The sequence below is a fragment of the Oryx dammah genome, unplaced genomic scaffold, assembly GCF_014754425.2.
Source record: "Oryx dammah isolate SB20612 unplaced genomic scaffold, SCBI_Odam_1.1 HiC_scaffold_11, whole genome shotgun sequence".
In the NCBI taxonomy this organism is placed as follows: Eukaryota; Metazoa; Chordata; class Mammalia; order Artiodactyla; family Bovidae; genus Oryx; species Oryx dammah.
Window position 1 is genome coordinate 43,680,380 of NW_024070195.1, and position 20,706 is coordinate 43,701,085.

A 20,706-nucleotide genomic window follows, 5' to 3' on the forward strand; every position below is an offset into this window, starting at 1 on the left:
ATACTTACTTTTGGTCCATGCATAATAACTAAGCTTGTTGCCTTTGTAAAAGACCGCGTCAATACCGTCCAACTGATGGTACTGAGGCAACAGTATCAGGCCCTGCCCCAAAATAAAGAGGAAGATTCCTCTATGTAGCTGAAGACAGGGGGGAATGTTAGGACCAAACTGAAGCCAGGACAGGCTCTAAGGGGCAGGCTAGGCCTGAGGTTTAGTCTCTAGGAAAGCTGAGGCACTGGGAACTCCCGCAGGCAGTGTAGCTCGGCCAATCAGAAAAAATCCCCATAGCCCCCCGCCCGCGCCAGACCCGAGCCAATCTGGATAGGGATGCGAGGTTAAAAGTCCCGCAGGCGCGAATGGTTTAACCAATCAGCTATGCTGTTACAGGAACAAAGAACCGTCTGTATAAAGGTAGATGTGATTCAGAACTCGGGGCTCTCGTCAAGACTCCACTGCGCTGGATGAGACTTGAGCCCTAGCTAGCAATAAACCCCTTCATGCTTTTGCATTGTGGACGTCTTACTCTCTCAGTTTTGGGGACTCGGACTCTGGGTATAACACTGGCGTGCTGCAAGTCCACGGGGCTGCAGAGAGTCAGACATGACTGAGCGACTGAACAAGAAATAAAGGCCAGACTAAAGTACTCCTACCTTATTTCTGAATCAAACTAGCAGAACCCAACTGGCCTGCTCTTACAAATTAAACTCAGAAAAGACAGCAGATTATGTGAAGTTATCAAAGGGGATGTTTGCTGTGGCCATCAACAGGGGTACTCTGCAACTCAGAGACGTAAGTCAGAAGACACTTCCTCCTAAAGAAACAGTATTGTAAATACGGACTTTGTCGCTCAGTTGTGTCTGACTCCCGCACCAACAGCAGCCCGCCAGGCCCCTCTGTCTATGGGATTCTCCAGGCAAGAATACTAGAGTGGGTTGCCATGCCCTCCTTCAGGGGACCGTCCCAACCCAGGGATCAAACCCAGGTCTCCTGTGTTGCAGGCAGATTGCTTATGGTCTGAGCCACCGGGAAGCACACAGTAGTTCTTATTTATCTCAAAACATCTGCAGATTAGAACCTTCCAGATTCTGAGGATAAGTAAGTTCCTTGGCTCCTTCCTGAGAACAGGGTCCTGGTCACCAAGTGGCTGACAAGAGAGGGTGCCATGGACCAACGGCTCTGCAGTGCACAGCTTGGGGGAGGGCAGGGAGGGAAAACTGATGAATCTCATAAAGGGGATGATACCTTGCAGTCAAGGGGGGAAAAAACACCATCCTCTCCCTTATTGTAGACAGTAGGCACATGTGACTTCTTGGATTTAAGGAATGAGGGCCCCTGGAGGACTCCCACGAGGTGCAGGAGAAATCTGAGCTTCAGGAGGGCGGGCTCTGGGCTCCAGGCCAGAGAGGAACAAAGCAAGCTTGGCCCCTGAGTGTGCTTAGTGAAGAACTTGGCCCCAGTTCAGGGACCACTGTGGAGACAGGAGAAATTCAGGGGTTTCATTCTCAGGAACTGGTGGTAGGTCAACCCACCCAACAAAGGAAGGGGTGACGCTCTCTAAGGAGACTGAGAGCTGGTGCTAAAACAGGATGTCCAGCTCCCAAGCCACTGCTGTGTTCAGAGGGCCCCCCAAGCCCCCAGGATTCCACAGCCCAGTCGAACGTCCTTCCATCTCAGGGAGGCTCTCTCATAACCGTGTCTCACAGAGGCCCTGGATGCTGTGGCAAGCCCCACCAGCAGCTCTGACCTGCTGAAGACGGGGTCTGGGGGACGGAGATGCGCCAGCCCAAGCCCCTTCCCACCAAGCCTGGAATTCACGGGGAAAGGCTACAATCTCAGATACATCAGAGCTCCTGACTTGGGGCGCTGATGCTGGCCTGCAGCCTGGGTCCAAGGTCCGCTCCTTGGCATAACTACCAGGTGAGGTCAGCCTGATCCCGCTCATCTGTGTCTGCGCTTTTCCCAGGGCTGGGCTGCCAGCAGAAGATTAGCTGAGAAGGCAGCAGTCACATCACTAAACCTGTTAACATCTGCCCTGCGGACAGAGAAAGTGACTGCACATTCTCCATATTTCAGACCTGAAAGCACACTGGCCTTGCACAGTGGCTCGAGACCTTCATCACAGCAGCCTACTCCCCCGTCACTGCCCCCCCCAATTCCTTACCCTTCCACTTCCAGCCTCCTCTCGGCTTGGAGCCTCATTTAAACCTAGTTACTTTGCCAACAAAGGTCCGTCTAGTCAAGGCTATGGTTTTTGCTGTGGTCATGTATGGATGTGAGAGTTGGACTGTGAAGAAAGCTGAGCACCAAAGAATTGATGCTTTTGAACTGTGGTATTGGACCAGACTCTTGAGAGTCCCTTGGACTGCAAGGAGATCCAACCAGTCCATCCTAAAGGAGATCAGTCCTGGGTGTTCTCTGGAAGGAATGATGCTAAAGCTGAAACTCCAGTACTTTGGCCACCTCATGCGAAGAGTTGACTCACTGGAAAAGACCCTGATGCTGGGAGGGATTGGGGGCAGGAGGAGAAGGGGACGACAGAGGATGAGAGGGCTGGATGGCATCACCGACTCGATGGACATGAGTCTGAGTGAACTCCGGGAGATGGTGATGGACAGGGAGGCCTGGCGTGCTGCGATTCATGGGGTCACAAAGAGTCAGACATGACTGAGCGACTGAACTGAAGGGCTGTATATTTTTTTCTTGTATAAAAAGAGGATAATGCCTACCTCAGGGGGTCACTAGTGAGGATTACAAAGAATCACGCCTGTCCAGTGCCTAAAGCGGAAGCGAGTCCACGTATCCTCCGGTGTTACTGGGGATTACCTTCTAAGGTCTCAGCGCAGGGGCACACATATTGAGGCAGAATGGTGTCTTGCAAGTGTTCTTAGGGGGGCATGATGGCCTGTAATCAACATTACCCAAAAGACTTGAGATAGAGCAGAATATCATGAATATTTCACCCTAACGCTGCTTCTCATGGCATTTATTTCCGGTACTCGGGGTCTCAGTAAAAGGAAAGCCTTCTGGCACAACACCCATTAGCACTGTGAAAGCAGGCACGGATCAAGTCACTCCCCTCCTGACCACTGCCAAGGTCTGAAACTCAGAGGAAGGCAGCGCCCACGCCACGCGGCTGCCCGGCTGCTCCAGCCAAGGTCCTCCTCTCCAGTCCTGCCCCCAGGCCGCACCAAGGTGACCGCTGGCCTTGATGCTTCTCTGGGCCTGCACGGCACCTCTGCTATCTGCTCGGCAAGCTCTGGCCGCAGGTGTTCGGGAAGCTGGCTCCGGAGGGGCTCTGGTCAAGCGCCCACTCTTCAGAGGACCCCTGGCTGACTCCCAACACCAGGACCCCTCTTGGCCCCACATCCAAGGGCTCCACCCACACTTGGGCCTGGTGAAGTTGTGGAGGGTGGTTACCCTGGCCAGAGCGGTGGCCATTTCCCCTCTCTCCTCACAAATATTATAATCATGGACATCAGGGACATGCTTTAATCCCTGGAAAATATGGAAAAGAACCACCGTCTCCCTTCCAACTCTTAACTACTGTTTCTGTAGTTACACTCTTCCAGAAATTCTCACAGTATGGGACCATCTCTTTTTCGTTCCCTCTCAAATGCAAGACATTGCATAGTCTGTATGGCCAGGAAGGGAGTTTCTTTTCAAATCCACTGTCTTGCTACCCAAGGCTCACCCCTTCTAGCACAAGATCTCTTAAATTGTAGGCATGCATCAGTGGAAATCTTCCTAAAGCTGATCAGTCCTCTTGTGCTACAACAGGAAGACACTAAACACACTCCCATTTATGAAGGCTTCAGACTCCCGGCAATTTCATTTCTGTAAGGAGAGTCATAACAGAGCAAGGACCTGGGAGGCAGCCACCAGCTACTGTGCCTAGATCTGCTCCTCCAAGCTGCTCTTGGCATTGGTTTCTCACTATGTAGTACACCCTGAGCAGAGGAAGGAGATGACTGGTGTGCAGGAACAGTGTGTGAAGTGGGTGATCTCTGGGTGAGGGCTTGGGACAGGCTTCCAGAAATAAAGCGCATGCCCTCGGTGCTACATACTTGCTTCCTACTTGCGGCTGTTTGCGTTCTGAGGCCAGCAATTCCTGAGCCCTGGGTCCCTCTCACCCAGCCAGAGCGGCCCTGGGCCGAGGCAGCACCGCAGGCCAGGCTGCTGTGCCTTCCAAGCGCCCAACTTGTGTAAACACGTGAACACTTGAGCGGGAAATGAGGGAGTGCTCCCAAATAACCTCTCTAGGTTGCTCTGAGGCTTCCAGGGCTCAGCATATTCTTTCAAACAAAAACCTTTTTTAAATTAAAAAAAAAAAATGTAAACGTTCGCAGAGGCTCTGGCCTCTGGGTTTGTTTTAAAACCCTGCTTCTTCAGCACACAGTTCAGAAGGAGGTTAACTGAATCCACAGGACTGAAAAACGGGCCTGGGGCATGGGAGACAAGACAGTGGGTTTGTGTGAAAATCTACGTTAATTACGAACATCTGGTTTGGGGGTTCTTTTGTAATCTTGTTGTGGAAATAAGTTCAATTACTAAATCCTGACCATAGCAGACACAAACATCTAAAAACACTGAGAGCTCTCCAAACAGAGTGGAGCCGTGGCCGTAGGAACGCTCCAAACATACAGCGACACAGGTAACCAAGCTTTCTGGATGTTCTTTTGGCTGGGAAAAGAAACGCTTACGATTCCTTAATTTCTCAAACAAGATCTGAGAAACTCAGCCTTTAAGAGGTGGCAACTCAGGGTCATCGTTCTGAACTACTCAATCCTTTATGATCAGTTTCAGTATACAGTCGCCCTGGCTACTAAGTTCAGTGACCAAAAGGCATATGCGTTCCGAGCTCAATTCTGTTTCTCTCTGAGACTCATCATCAAGATTTCAAGGACCCTACAAGCTGTGAAAACACGCATGGGCTTTGTGCCATTTATCTTGGCAGGAAACCAATTCTTGCTCTTTTCCCAAGTTCTTAATATGTTCGGGATCGGTCTCTGCCAAAGCCTCCGGTCCCTGCCTAACTGGCCAATTTAGGCTCACTTCCGTTCCCATCCCCAGAATCCCTTAAAAGCCTGCCGCCCTCCCTGCCCCCAGGGTGACCCACCGCCCCTGAGGTCCTTCTTGGGGTCCCACACACGCCTGGGTCCCTCGTGGGGGTCAGCAGGGTTCAGGGGCGCTGGCCAGGCTTCCTCTCTGGGTCAGGCACCTCGCCCTCCTCAGTTTTAGCCCTGTCTGCAGGCCTGCAGCTGCTCCACCACAAACACAGCCTGCCCCGACGTTGCTCCGGCTTCCTCTGCCCAGTATCTCTGCTGCACTAACACGGGGCTCCTTCACCTGGAGGCTCCCAACCCAGAAGGCCCAAGCAGTTTCGCAGGAACCAGCCCCCTGGCCCCCACGCCAGGCAACACTCTCTCCCCTTCCCCAGCAACGAGGCGCCCTCTGCAGGAGCTCCTAGCCTCCAGTTACCTTCCCAGGCAATTTTCCCACCCCCTCCGAAGGGACCTGGGCTTCCCAGGTGGCTCAGCTGGTAAAGCATCCGCCTGCAGTGCGGGAGATCTGGGTTCCATCCCTGGGTTGAAGATCCCCTGGAGAAGGGAATGGCTACCCACTCCAGTGTTCTGGCCTGGAGAATTCCATGGACCGTATAGGACATGGGGTCGCAAAGAGTTGAACAGGACTGAGCGACTTTCAGTTCACTTCTGAAGGGACCCAGGATTCCGTACCACCATTCCTAGACTGACACTCCTATCGTCAGACCCTGGCACAATGCATGGCCCATCACAGAGGCCCTTCTACAGCCTCGGCCTCTACCTTCGCCCCATGCCCTGCTCTGGTCCCACCCCATGGCAGAGACCCTCAGTTTCAGGAACTTCACAGTTGCACGTCTGGACACGCCCCTCCCTGGCGCCCTTGCCACCTCCATCCAGATCCTCCCAGAAGTCCCCCATCCCGGCCCCATTTCTAAGGCTCCCAGGATTTGCAGGTAGAGAGCAAACTTCTCCCTCCGTCCTGTGCCCCCACCGCCCCCTAGCCGGCATGCCACTGGCGCTCTTCCAGGGCAGAGAACGCCTCCCTTTCCTCAGCTTCTCTCTTCAAGCCCATGACTGACCATGGGAAGTCCGTAATAAACAGCAGCCACTTGACTAATACATAAAAGTCGTCCACCACAGAAATAAAGTCATTAGTGTTTTGCCACATGTTAAGGGAAGCTGAAGTCTCAGCTTTCCTGAAAGAAACATTCTGCAATATCATCTTGCCTTTTTAAACAGAACCATTGTGAGGCTCAGAGGTTTATGTAGGAAATTAAACCTTTCTAGAAACCTAATATCAATGGGTTTGTAATTAGATTACTTTTTCCAGGAGCCAGTAAAATATGTTCTCTTTGAAAAATGCTAAAACCCCAAAAGGTAACAGGATAAGGAAATGAAATGGATTCTACCATCTCTTGTACACATTTCCTGATTTTCGTAAGTTATGCGGAGTTGTTTTCTGAAACAAATAGCTGAAAAGATACAGTTGAAATTGTAGGGCTTCCCTGGTGGCTCAGTGGTAAAGAATCTGCCCGCCAATGCAGGGGACATGCGTTAGATCTTTGGGCTGGGGAGACTCCACAGGCCACAGAGCAACTAAGCCTGCACCACAACTACTGAGCCTGCGCTCTGGAACCCAGGAGCCACAACTACCGGGCCCAAGTTCGGCGGCTACTTAAGCCCTTGTGCCCTGGAGTTCATGCTCTGTGACGAGAAGCCTCCGCAGTGAGAAGCCCGTGCACCTCAACTAGAGGAGCCCAGCTGCCTGAGGCCCTGTTCCAGTTTTGGAGAGCGGGGACTCCTTGCTAGCTGTGGTGCACAGGCCATTGCGGGGCCTCCTCTTGCTGCGGAGCACAGGCTCCCAGGCCCGCCAGCTTCAGCAACTGGGGTGCGTGCTCCGGAGCATAGGCTTAGGAGTTGTAGCTCACGGGCTTAGCTGCTCCGAGGCATGTGGGGTCTTCCCAGACCAGGGAACGAACTTGTGTCTCCTGCACTGGCAGGCGGATTCTTTACCACTGAGCCACCAGGGAAGCCCAATAAATTATTTAAAAAAAAAAAAAAATTTGTAGGGGCTCCCCTGGAGGCCCAGTGGTTAAGACCCCTGCTTTCAATGTGGGGACACAGGTTCAATCCCTGGTCAGGGAACTAAGAACCCACAAAGCACGCAGTGAGATCAAAAAGGTTTTTTTTTTTTTTTAATTGTACGTGCTGGGCTCAGTTGCTTTAGTCATGTCCGACTCTTTGTGACCTTATGGACCATAGCCTGCCAGGCTCCTCTGTCCATGGGATTCTCCAGGCAAGGATACTAAAGTGGGTTGCCATGCCCTCCTCCTTTAAATTGTATCTATATACACGCAGGTCAGGAAGCAACAGTTAGAACTGGACATGGAACAACAGACTGGTTCCAAATAGGAAAAGGAGTACGTCAAGGCTGTATATTGTCACCCTGCTTATTTAACTTATACGCAGAGTACATCATAAGAAACGCTGGGCTGGAAGAAGCACAAGCTGGAATCAAGACTGCCCAGGAGAAATATCAATAACCTCAGATATGCAGATGACACCACCCTTATGGCAGAAAGTGAAGAGGAACTCAAAAGCCTCTTGATGAAAGTAAAAGAGGAGAGTGAAAAAGTTGGCTTAAAGCTCAACATTCAGAAAACGAAGATCACGGCATCTGGTCCCATCACTTCATGGGAAATAGATGGGGAAACAGTGGAAACAGTGTCAGACTTTATTTTTTTGGGCTCCAAAATCACTGCAGATGGTGATTGCAGCCATGAAATTAAAAGACGCTTACTCCTTGGAAGAAAAGTTATGACCAACCTAGAGAGCATATTAAAAAGCAGAGATATTACTTTGCCAACAAAGGTCCGTCTAGTCAAGGCTATGGTTTTTCCTGTGGTCATGTGTGGATGTGAGACCTGGACTGTGAAGAAGGCTGAGCGCCGAAGAATTGATGCTTTTGAAGTGTGGTGTTGGAGAAGACTCTTGAGAGTCCCTTGGACTGCAAGGAGATCCAACCAGTCCATCCTAAAGGGGACCAGTCCTGCGTGTTCATTGGAAGGACTGATGCTGAGGCTGAAACTCCAGTACTTTGGCCACCTCATGCGAAGAGTTGACTCATTGAAAAAGACCCTGATGCTGGGAGGGATTGAGGGAAGGAGGAGAAGGGGATGACCGACGATGAGATGGTTGGATGGCATTACTGACTCAACGCACATGAGTTTGAGTGAACTCCAGGAGCTGGTGATGGACAGGGAGGCCTGGCGAGCTACAGTTCATGGGGTTGCAAAGACTTGGACACGACTGAGCGACTGAACTGAACTGAACTGACACACACATATATATACACAAGTAAGCACACAATTCAAAACCAAATGACAGAATTTTTTGATTAGTCTTACAGATGAGGAAATTGTGGTCCAAAAGTTCTATACCGAAGATCACACAACTGTTTGGAAGAAGACCTGAGCTGTGCTCCCACCTTCAAGTTAGCCCATTTTTACACATGTATGCAAACTTCAAAATAACTGTGTTTTAACCAAAGACAAACAGTGATACAAAGTAATGAACATTACAGCATAAAGGCAAAGAAAATCCTGACTTTAAACATTTGGCTAAATCTAGGTTGCTGGAGATGTAAGCACAAGGGCTAGCTTTTGGACAAAGTTTATAGACAAAGGAGAGGAAAGCTGAAGGAAAAACAAAAAAGGTGCAGCAAAGACTTCCACCTCTGATCAAGATGGAGTAATAGTGATCAGTTTTACCCTCCCATTGTATACCTGTGATACAAGGAAAATGTTTGAGTGAGTGAGACTGACATATGCTCCAGGTTCCTGCCTGTAGAGAGGCACTAGACCCTGGGCAGGGAGGTGAAGCAGAGCCTGTCAGGGAAGGGGGCTCCTTGAATCGAAGACGGAGAGCTGAAGGTCTGAAGGAACCAAGTCAACTAGAGGTCACAGGACCAAAGAGAAGAGAGCTGCACCAACAACCCCGTAGATCTGCAGAGGGTCAGTATTGAGGACTTGGCACTGCCCTGAACCACACGTGAGAGGCAAGGACCCAAAGCTGGGACAGGGTGCCTCCCCACAAGCCAGAACGGAGTGACTCCTAGTTCAGGGCACAGCGGCAAGTCCTCCTGAAGGCCTTGCCTCAGCAGAAGGGAATAACTAGCCCTAAGCTGAGACTTCTCGATCCAACAAATTATAAAAGAAAGACCTGAAAGATCAAATGTGCTTAGTCACTCAGTTGTGTCTGACTCTTTGCATTTCTTTGGACTGTGGCCCGTTGGGCTCCTCTGTCTATTGGATTTTTCAGGCAAGAATACCGGAGTGGGTTGCCATTTCCTTCTCCAGGGGATCTTCCTGACCCAGGGATTGAACTTGCATCTCCTGCATTGCATGTGGATTCTTTACTGGTTGAGCTATCAAACCATCCCCAGATAATGATATTTCAGAACAAAGCTTTTAGGAAAATACAAATGTCAAGCACCCAAGAAGGTAAAATTCATGACGTCTGGCATCCAAAGATTATCAGTCATGCAAAGAAGCAGAGGAACCTACTGAAAATAAAGAGGAAAAAAAAAAAAAATCAATTGAATCTTACCTTAAATGACAAAGATAGAATTAGCAAAAACATTAAAATAGTTACTAGAACTGTACGCTGTCAGTTCAAAAAACAGTTTTAGCAAGGTTGCAGGATACAATATAGATACATAAAATCCATTTTAATATATTAACAACAATCAGAAATTGTAACTTAAAAGATTAATGCAATTTACAATAAAAAATATGAAACAGTGATAAATCTGACAAAGGACATGAAAGACGTCCACTGAAAACTACAAAACACCGCTGAGAGAAAAACGAAGAAGTGGAGAGATGCTCCTGGGTTGGAAGCATCATTGTTAAGATCTCAGTTCTTCCCAAATGATCTATAAATTTGATCCAACCACAGACAAAATCCCAGCAGAGTTTGCTTTGGGTAGGAACTGCCAAGCTGTGCTAAAATTCATGTGGAAATTCAAAGAACCTAAAAAAATCAAAACAAGTTGAAAAAGAGCCAAGTTGGAGAGTTAACACCACTTGGTATCAAAACTTATTATAAATTATAGCAATAAAATAGAGTGTGGTATTGGCATAAAGAACAAGAGATCAACGAACAGTGTGGAGTCCAGAAATGAAACTGCACATGTAGAGGCAACGGACAGTGTAAGAATGTGCAAAGGCCTTCAGCAACGGAGAAAGGATTCTTCAACAAGCCGTGCCAGAGCATTGTGCAAAAGCAACCAAACCCCAAAATCCATACCTGGCATCATATACAAAAATTCACTCCAAAGGGGTCACAGGCCTAAATGTAAAACTAAGCAAAGATTTCCTTGATACCAGACCAAAAAATGATCCTTATTAAAAAAAAAAAAAAAAGGACATATTAGATTTCATCAAAACCAACTTCTGCTCCTCAAAAGACACAATTAAGAGAATGAACATAGACTGGGAACACAAATGTGCAAAGCATGTATCTGATATAAGACCTACATCCAGAATACAAAGAACTCTCAAAATGCAGTAATAAGAAAACAACTCAAATAGACAAATTATTTCAACACACTTCACCAAAAAAGAAAAAAAAAATACAGATGGCAAATAGGCACATGGAAAGGTACTCAACATCAGCGGTCTTAGAGAGATGCAAATAAAAAATACAATAAAATACCACAAGTCAATGAGAATGGCTAAAATTAAAGAGACTAATATTAAGTCAGACTTTATTTTTTGGGGCTCCAAAATCACTGCAGATGGTGACTGCAGCCATGAAATTAAAAGACGCTTACTCCTTGGAAGAAAAGTTATGACCAACCTAGACAGCATATTGAAAAGCGGAGACGTTACTTTGCCGACTAAGTAAGGTCCGTCTAGTCAAGGCTATGGTTTTTCCAGTGGTCACGTATGGATGTGAGAGTTGGACTGTGAAGAAGGCTGAGAGCCGAAGAATTGATGCTTTTGAGCTGTGGTGTTGGAGAAGACTCTTGAGAGTCCCTTGGACTGCAAGGAGATCCAACCAGTCCATTCTGAAGGAGATCAGCCCTGGGTATTCTTTGGAAGGAATAATGCTAAAGCTGAAACTCCAGTACTTCGGCTACCTCATGCGAAGAGTTGACTCATTGGAAAAGACTCTGATGCTGGGAGGGATTGGGGGCAGGAGGAGAAGGGGACGACAGAGGATGAGATGGCTGGATGGCATCACCGACTCGATGGATGTGACTCTGAGTGAACTCCGGGAGTTGGTGATGGACAGGGAGGCCCGGCGTGCTGGGATTCATGGGGTCGCAGAGAGTCGGACACAACTGAGCGACTGAACTGAACTGAACTGAATATTAAGTGGTGACAAGAATGTGGTTGAACTGGAACTAGCATATTCTGATGACGGGAATGCAAAATGGTACAATCACTCTGGAAAAGTTTGGTAGTTTCCTTCAAGAGTTAACGTACATCACTCCTACATAATAAACAAGATAGATGAAGGCCTAAGTCCATACAAAGACTTGAACGTTCACTTTCATAGCTTTGTTTGTAACAGCTAAAAATTGGATACAATTCAAACAGTGAAAAGATAGACAAACTGTCGTGTATACATACAGTGGAATACTACTCAGGAATGAAAAGGAGTGAGCCACCGATACATCCAACAACACAAATGAGTCTCAGAACAAAAGCCAGACCAAAGAGTACATGCTGTGTGACTTCCTAAATATAAAACTAGGAAATGCAAATTGAGCTAGGGTGACAGAAAGCAGGTCAGTGGTTGACTACAGATGCAGGGGGATGGAAAGCGAGTTATGAAGGGACACAAGGACATTTCTGGAGACGATGCATCTTCATTATGCTGACGGTGGTGACGGTTTCACAGGTGTATGTGTATATATATACACAGTATATAAATGTCAAGACTTGGTAAATTGTACAGTCTAAATATGTGCAGCTTATGTCAACTGTATCTAAAAAATGATGTTAAAACACACCTAACGTGGTCAAATGTATAGACAGAGAATATGAATAAGCAAGCTCATTAGGATATGGTCTATCCAGTTAATGCAACAGCAGTAATGCCCCGTATAACAACATACTCAAATGGGCGTCGAAACAAACATTCAGAAACACAAATTGTGTGTGAGAGGCTCAAATAATATTCTGCCATCTTTTCTTAAGATACAGGGTCTTACACTGAACTTTACTGAGATTTCTCCTTCAAAATGAAGCTACCCACAGAGTTCTTGTTAAGTACATTTGCTGACACCACTTCTAGTCATTTCTGAAAGTGATACCACTAGAAATGGTATCCTGGACATTCCTCTTCCTGGAGAGGAATTCAACAAGGATACGAGGGGGTGTTAGTAACTCATTCAGAGGTCTGGAAACATCCTCGAGGTGAGCCAGGTGTACAGAAGGAATAAATCTTTCCTTCCATCGTGTTTTCCTCGTGCCTTTAAGGTACAGCAAAGCTTCGTGTATCCAAAGCCCTCTGCATGCTCATCCTGCCCACTCACTGTGCTGACACCACCGCCAGGTACAGAGCCGCTCCCCTTCTCACCTTTATTACACTGCTCACTTGCCTGGAATGACTTCCCTTTTCTTTATCTAGACAAGGCGCGGATTCTCTAGGGCAGCTTCCCAATGACGCGCTGAAGCGCCAGAATCACCTAAGGGGTTATGAGTCTCACATGTCTGCAAAGGGCACAAGGGAACTTCTGGAGGGCATGAAAGTGTCATATACAATATATATGTTTCATATTTTAAAATTCTGACTGCCGTAGCAGATATCTGGCTGTATACACTTCTTAAAAGTCACTGAGCTCTACATTTAAAATGGATATGTATTATTTTATGTAAATTATAATTCAATGAAACTGGTTTAAAAAGAAAGTCCACATAAAACTATACAACACAAAATGAACAAGGGGAAAAAAATTCCCAAAGTGAGATGGACACCAGAGGAGGCACCCAAACTCAGTTCCTAACATAAACGAAACTGACCCTCGAACCAGGAGGGGGTCAGCGATGCCGACTCTCCCCATAGCCTGACATCTGCATGTTAAGTTTACAGTCCGGATCACGTAGTACGTATTTATTGGAAAAAAAAAAATCCATGTATAAACTGGACCAGTGCAGCTCAAATCCAGGTCAAAACCCCAACTGTACACACAGGGGCAGTGATCTGGTTCTCTAATCTTTAAAAATGAACCTCTTGGTTGAGAAAGGTAATTATGGGGGGGGGGGATCACCAGAAGGTGCCAACCATGTTTCCACTCTTTTCCCTGGCTTTCATCGCAGAGCTTTAGAATGTCAGTACAGGCTGTTAATGTCCACGATGATGGTAAGGGAGGGAGAGACGCAGCAACTGTGCTTCACGTGCAGAGAACACACGATGACCGACGGACTCTGCATGACTCTCAGGAATCTGTGCTCAAAACCATATTCTAAGAAGGCAGTGTCAAATAATGCATTAAAAAAAAAATTACTTATGGGCTCCAGTTTCATCCACCTCATTAGAACTGACTCGAATGTGTAAGCCAGAAAGAAAAACACCAATACAGTATACTATCGCATATATATGGAACTTAGAAAGAAGGTAACGATAACCCTGTATGTGAGACAGCAAAAGAGACACAGATGTGTAGAACAGTCTTTCGGACTCTGTGGGAGAGGGAGAGGGTGGGATGATTTGGGAGAATGGCATTGAAACATGTAAATTGTCACATGGGAAACGAATCGCCAGTCCAGGTTCGATGCATGAGACAGGGTGCTCGGGGCTGGTGCACTGGGATGACCCAGAGGGATGGGAGGGGAGGGAGGTGGGAGGGGGGTTCAGGATGGGGAACACGTGTACACCTGTGGCAGAGTCACGTCAATGTATGCCAAAACCAATACAATATTGTAAAGTAAATAAATAAATAAAACTGAGATTTAAAAAAAATAAAGAAAAAAGAATACAATTTAAATTCTGAAATGCAGTTCAGAACTACAATAAACCATGACTAACTAAGCTAATGGAACACCATTATATGTGAACGGCAAATTTCAGTTAAAAACCCACAAAAATGGAATGCCTCATTCCTCAAAGACCATGGCTATTTAAATGAGACAATTTAAATGAATGGTATCTTGGATATTTAAACATTTCCAAGCACATATCTTAAGCTACCATTTATGAGTCTTACTTAAAAGACAAGACACTGATTGTAAGCCATTTCACCATCATTATCTCATTTAATCTTACTAACTCTATAAGGAAGGAATTACTTTCTCCATTTTATAGATGACAAAACTGAGGTTAAGACAGGTTAAGCAACTTGTCCAAAGCTACATAGAACCTTCGATTAGACTCATATGACTATGCTTTTGTCCATTCTCGATTTATAATTCAGGATGTTATTTTTGCTATAAAATCATAAGCTTATTAACAAGCTATGCATTTTCTAATTAGTCATGTAAGTATCCTCAACCTACACAGTAATTTGAAGTTCAATGAGTGATATGCCAGCCTTTTATAAATCCTTCTCATGGTTTTATGCATGATACCAACGCACTCATAAATATTAAAGATGTATTTTTCTCTTAAAAGTTCACATGTACTTATATCTGCTAATTAGAGGACACCTGACCTTCTTTCCTTTGAAAGCCACTATAATATTGGGTCAAAAAAAAAAACAACTCAGAAAAACATATGTTCCCTTTAAAATGTTTTTCTGATACCTCTCTAACCAGGAGACTTTGAAGAAATTTGATGAAATCTCATACACTGTAAATGATCCAAAACCTGGTATAATGTGTTTAAGAAAGGTCCCTGGAGTCAGGCAGATTTCAATTCTGATGATGCCTGTGCCACTAAGTAGCTGAAAAGGCTGGCAGGTAGCTGACGCTAGGATATTGGAGTCGTGTTTACTGCAACATGTGCAGCTTTTATAAACTTCCTAGGTGCAATACTCCAAGTTATAAACAAAATCTGTACCTAAACGTTGTGTGTGGGCTGTGGAGAGAGAAGTGCTTTTTTTTTTTTTTTTTGCATAAAAGAAGGCTTAACGGACATCAGGGACCCCAGGAACAGCCATCTCAACTTCCCCAGACCCCCATCCTGGGCCTACATAAAGCATCTTCTCTATACCTGGGAGTTAAAACTTCAATTCCGTCCAGAAGCAACGGGATCACTGGTGGCTGGGGTTGGGACCTGCCACATTCAAGGCGAGACCTGCACCTGTAAGCTGACCTGGGAGTCTGCCTGTTTGTAAGGTTCTCACGGGAAAACACTTCTGAGCTCCAAAAAGCCAGCACACACATCTGCGTGATACAACCCCGTTGGCCCGTGGCTGGTGCCAGGCTTCTCTCGCTTCAGTCAGCAGTTTAAAGACGAGCTGTGCCCAGGGGGAATTCAAAGAGAAGCAACTCTGTTCCAAAGGAGAAAACTGAGGCGCACAACCACACAGGCCATTGGCAGGCCCTCGAATATAACACAAGGGCCGCTCCAAGTGCAACTTCTTCCCGATAAACACCACCAAACACTGCCCTAGCACCAGGCGTTTCCAAGATGGCAGGCTCTCCTTCCAACCACGGGTTTAGACTCCTTTTATCTTTTTTTTAATCCAAGACCATGGTCCTGTAAGCACAACACCAAAACCTCCAGAAAGAGCAGAATTTGGTATCACACCAACACAGCCCAACGTATCATGTCCCAAACACCCCTTTCTGTCTGGTGGGGCCAACCTGCATCTCCGGGGCCATAGCCCCCACCACACCCTTCCCCACTTTTATCTGCCCAGCCTGATTCTTGGTTGTCGCCTAGGCTTCTGCATACAGACAAGCTCACTTGTGGGCTGACCCCGCCTGCAGATGTTACTCAGTAGTTGTGACAGGGAGCTCCCACCAAGTGCAAGGATTGGTGCTAACTGTGTTAACTTCTGTCCTGTTCTCAGTACCCCACCTCACACAGAGGTCTGCCACGATCAGTGTGGGACCCTGACTTCCAAACTTCTTAGCTGCAACCAGAGTAATAATTTACTGCGATACAGGCACCCAACACACCCCAGGTTTGACATAATATCCTTGCTATGTATGATAAACCAATACTCTTCATCCTATTCTTCATTTTTTACAGTCTTGGCGAGACAAAAATCTAGCAGAGGAGGAAAGACCATAAAATACACACAATACATAAATGAATACACAGTCATCCCTCAGTATCCATGGACCCACCAGACACCACAATCCACAGATGCTCAAGGCCCATAGTTAGCCTTCCATTCAGCATCTGTGGATTCAACCACCCTCGAATTGGGTCATGTATCCTTTTGGCCAAAAAAATCTGTTATAAAAAAAATCAGATTCCCAAAATTGTCTAAATTTATTTCTCAACCTGCTAATGGATCATGATCTCCAGTTTGAAAAGTAATTTTTGGTAACATAACAGTGATGACCTTTACATAACGCCAGAGGTACACAAACACCAGCAAATACTTAGGTATGAGATCCTGCACCACCCACCACCGCCCCCCACCTGGCAACCCTCAAGTCACATGTTCTCTCTGCCCAGAAATGTGGAGGTACCACAATGGAGAAGCAGCATCTGAATGCCCCAGGTCAAGGAGAGAAGAGAGGACAACCTGGGGCAGACTAACGTGTCAGTCAAGTGCCATTCCAGGAAGAGGAAGAGTGCGGCTTTTCTCTTCATCACCTGAGAAGTCTACACAATCTCAAGTCTTCCCCTTGGGTCGGGCTGCCCATTTCCCAACTGGACTGTCAGTACTGGCGGGCAGGAATTTCTTGGTGAAAATCCTACACTACCCAGACATGACCGAAGCATCATTTAAAGTAATAATACATGGTCAGTGGATATTTCTTAAATCTAAGATAACTTCTCATTCGTGGTTTCTGTTAAACAGTCCTCATTGCTAAGGACACTGGTTTGTTAGTGAGAAAAAGGAAAGGGAGATGTGGGAGAGAAAAAAAAAATCTAGAGGGAAGACAAGATCATAAATAGACACAATACACAAGGACATAAATTGTCGGATGCTGTTAAAAACAAAACCAAGGATTAGACTGAAACTGAAGAATTATCACCACATACTGTACCCCTCTTCTGTCCAATAAAGTATGGCAAACCATATAGTATAAATATGCGTTACAAGTCAAGTTACTTTTCTAGCTTACAAGAGCACAATTCCTTCAACTACTATGAGAGGCAGAGGCATTTTCTGATCATAGAAAAACAAACTTTTTGCAAGGAGACAGATCGGGCACTGGTGTAGCAGCACCCTGACACTTAGGTCAGGAGTGATAACACTGCCGAGAAGATAAATAATTTACACCTGAGCAAGCCATGGACCGTAAAACACGAAAAACAGATGGACCTTTTGAGAAGTCACTCGATTCGAACTGTATATACAAGTGATTCTTAAAAACAGGAAGCCAAGGAAGACACAGAAAGCTTTGGCAGAAAAGACTCTTAACAGCAGGCAGTGCTTTCCAGATCCTTCCAATAAATAATGGTTCAACACTGGGACTCTAGAGGCATTTCACCTGGAAGCGCACACATGGGGAAGCACGGATTCGGAAAGTTTACAGGCTAAATCTGGGCCACGGAAAGGCACTAACAAATCCTAATTTTGAAGCTCTCCAAGTTCCCATAATTTGTTTTAATTTACACCTATAAAGTTGTGGTCGAGAGGTGGTTGATGAGAAGCTGGAGGCTTAAAAGGTACCTGAATGAGGTGGGGCGGAAGTGAAATCCTTTAGACCTGATCCCGAAAAGCAACCGGCCTTCTGAAACCAACCTAGTCCTTTTCACTTTAGTGGCATTTTGAGACGGGACGGGGACAGTGGATCAATAGGCGGCGGCGGCAGACACCCTAGCCTGAAAACTCCTCCAGGCACCCGGTGTCACACACTGCCATGCTCACGCCTTCCCAGCGCCTGCTCTGCGTTTGCTGAATGGAGAGGAACCCCAAATGAATGAATGGGAGAGAGACGTCTGGCCAGAGGCTCTGAGCAGGCAGGGCCCTGGACAGCGCCGGGCGCCCGACCCTCGGGGCAGCGCGGCGCAGGGCGCGGACCGAGGGGGCCGGGGCCTCGCCGAACAAAGGGGCGCGGGGGGCCGGGCGCTCACCTCATCGCCCCACTTGAGCACGTCCTTGTGCCGGTCCTTGACGGCGTGGTAGATGTGCAGGAACTGGAGGATCCCGTGCCGCCGCACGTGGTCGGCGTGGCGCTTGGTCTCCTCCCAGCTCAGCGGCGAGCCCTGGGACAGCAGCCCCATGGCCGCCCCCTCTCTCCGCCCTCGGGGCCGGCGGCGGCCGCTCCGGGCTCGGGGCGCGCGGGTCGGGTCGGACGCCCAGCTGCCCGCAGAGGGCGGCGGCGGCGGCTCAACCCCGGGGTGGGGTGTGGCGGGGGGGAGGCGCCCTCGGGCCCCAGCCGGCGGAGGGAGGGTCCAGTCCCCTCCGGCTCCCAAGCGCGGGGTCCCCGCCGCCCCGGGGACCTATCCAGGGATCGGGCGCACCGCGCGGACAGCGGCCGCGGCCCCGAGGCCGGGCTGGCTGGCTGGCTAGCCCTCCGCCCGACCCTTCGCCCGCTCTGGCTCCCGCACCGCTCCTGCTCCGAGGCGGCGGCGGCTGGCGCTTCTCTTTGCCGGTGTCGTGCACTAGCTCCTTCCTACTTGTGACCAAAGCCTGCGCCGCCGAGCATGCCCAGTACTCCCGTCCGCCGGCCCGCCACTCCCGGGCGGGAGAGGCCGCTCCGGATTTTATAGGCGGCTGAAGGGGCGGGGAAAGGGGCGGGTCCGGTGAGGGGTGGGGCCGAGCGCCCGCGGAGACTCGGGGGCCCGGGGTAGGCGTGCGGAGGCGTGGTTAGGACGGAGTCCAGGGGCTGCGTCTGCGGAGGCCGCAGTCCGCCTGGCTTTAGGCAAATAATCTCTGTGAAATTCCTTTTTTTTGTAATCCGAAAAGAGAAACTGAGTTGGGGAAGAAAGTTGATTATTCGAGCTAATGAAGAATCCACCAGATTATTTTTTTAGGTGAGAAAGGCCTCACACTTATAAAAACAGGTGAGAGCATTATGGTGTGGCAAGAAAATTTGTCTATAGGTTTTAAGACGTGAACATATTAAGTATTTGTGTAGTCTCTGTTTGATGACATAGGTTCTTTGGATGGCACAGGAACCATTCATTGCAACCAAAGGGTTGCAATTCACCCATCAAGCGATTAAAATGACGTTCCTGTGAGCTTACCATGGAGGTGGAAGATATTAGAAACTTCTTGAGTTGGCCCTGTTGGCGGCAAAGGGAAGGAACGGGGTACCTCGCCCCCAAATAACTGTTCAAATAATGTGTTAACAGAGCGATGAGATGACAGATTAGGCTGAAAGTGACAGCATCTAGATCATACACGTATTGAGACCAGAAAGTGTGTACTTACTGTGCCAGCTTCCCTTACAGCTAACATTTAGTGAGAACTGTGTGGATCACAACAAACTGTGGAAAAGTCCTCAAGAGATGGGAATACCAGACCACCTGACCTGCCTCCTGAGAAACCTGTATGCAGGTCAAGAAGCAACAGTTAGAACTGGACATGGAACAACAGACTGGTTCCAAATCCCGAAGGGGGTACATCAAGGCTGTATATTTGCTTATTTAACTTATATGCTGAGTACATCATGAGAAATGTTGGACTCGATGAAGCACTAGCTGGAATCAAGATTGCTGGGAGAAATATCAATAACCTCAGATATGCAGATGACACCACCCTTATAGCAGAAAGCAAAGAAGAACTAGAGCCTCTTGATGAAACTGCAAGAGGAGAGTGAAAAAGTTGGCTTAAAACTCAATATTCAGAAAGCTAAGATCATGGCATCTGGTCCCATCACTTCATGGGAAATAGATGGAGAAATAATGGAAACAGAGACTTTACTTTTGGGGGCTCCAAAATAACTGCAGATGGTGACTGCAGCCATGAAATTAAAAGATGCTTGCTCCTTGCAAAAAAAATTATGACCAACCTAGCCAGCATATTAAAAAGCAGAGACGTTGCTTTGCCAACAAAGGTCCGCCTAGTCTAAGCTAAGATTTTTCCAGTAGGCATGTATGGATGTAAGAGTTGGACTATAAAGAAAGCTGAGCGCTGAAGAATTGATGCTTTTGAAGTGTGGTGTTGGAGAAGACTCTTGAGAGTCCCTTAGACTGCAAGGAGATCCAACCAGTCCATCCTAAAAGAAATCAGTCCTGAATATACATTGGAAGGACTGATGCTGAAGCTGAAACTCCAATACTTTGGTCACTTGATGCGAAGAACTGACTCATTTGAAAAGACCCTGAGGCTGGGAAAGACTGAAGGTGGGAGGAGAAGGGGACGACAGAGGATGAGATGGTTGGATGGCATCACCAACTCAATGGACATGAGTTTGAGTAAGCTCTGGGAGTTGGTGATGGCAGGGAGGCCTGGCATGCTGCAGTCCATGGGGTCACAGTCAGACACAACTGAGCAACTGAACTGAACACTTACTGATTGTCAAATGGATAAATGATCATAGGGGTCTCTTCTCCCCATCCTTCCTATTGGACTTGCCCATCTCAGGGTCTGGGGACATGGAAACCCAAGGTCTGGCTGTAATGTCCACAGGGG

General features: G+C 47.6%; 1 protein-coding gene across 3 annotated transcripts in view; it reads right to left on the reverse strand.

The window, feature by feature from the left end:
* GCLC (glutamate-cysteine ligase catalytic subunit) overlaps positions 1 to 18,797 on the reverse strand; it is a 50,920-nt gene extending 32,123 nt beyond the window's left edge. For all 3 annotated transcript variants that reach the window (XM_040249170.1, XM_040249169.1, XM_040249171.1), the window contains exon 1: positions 18,201 to 18,797. In XM_040249170.1, the coding sequence (XP_040105104.1) occupies positions 18,201 to 18,350 (150 nt within the window). In that variant the 5' untranslated portion in view covers positions 18,351 to 18,797. The remainder of the gene's footprint in view (positions 1 to 18,200) is intronic.
* Positions 18,798 to 20,706: the final 1,909 nt, after the last annotated feature.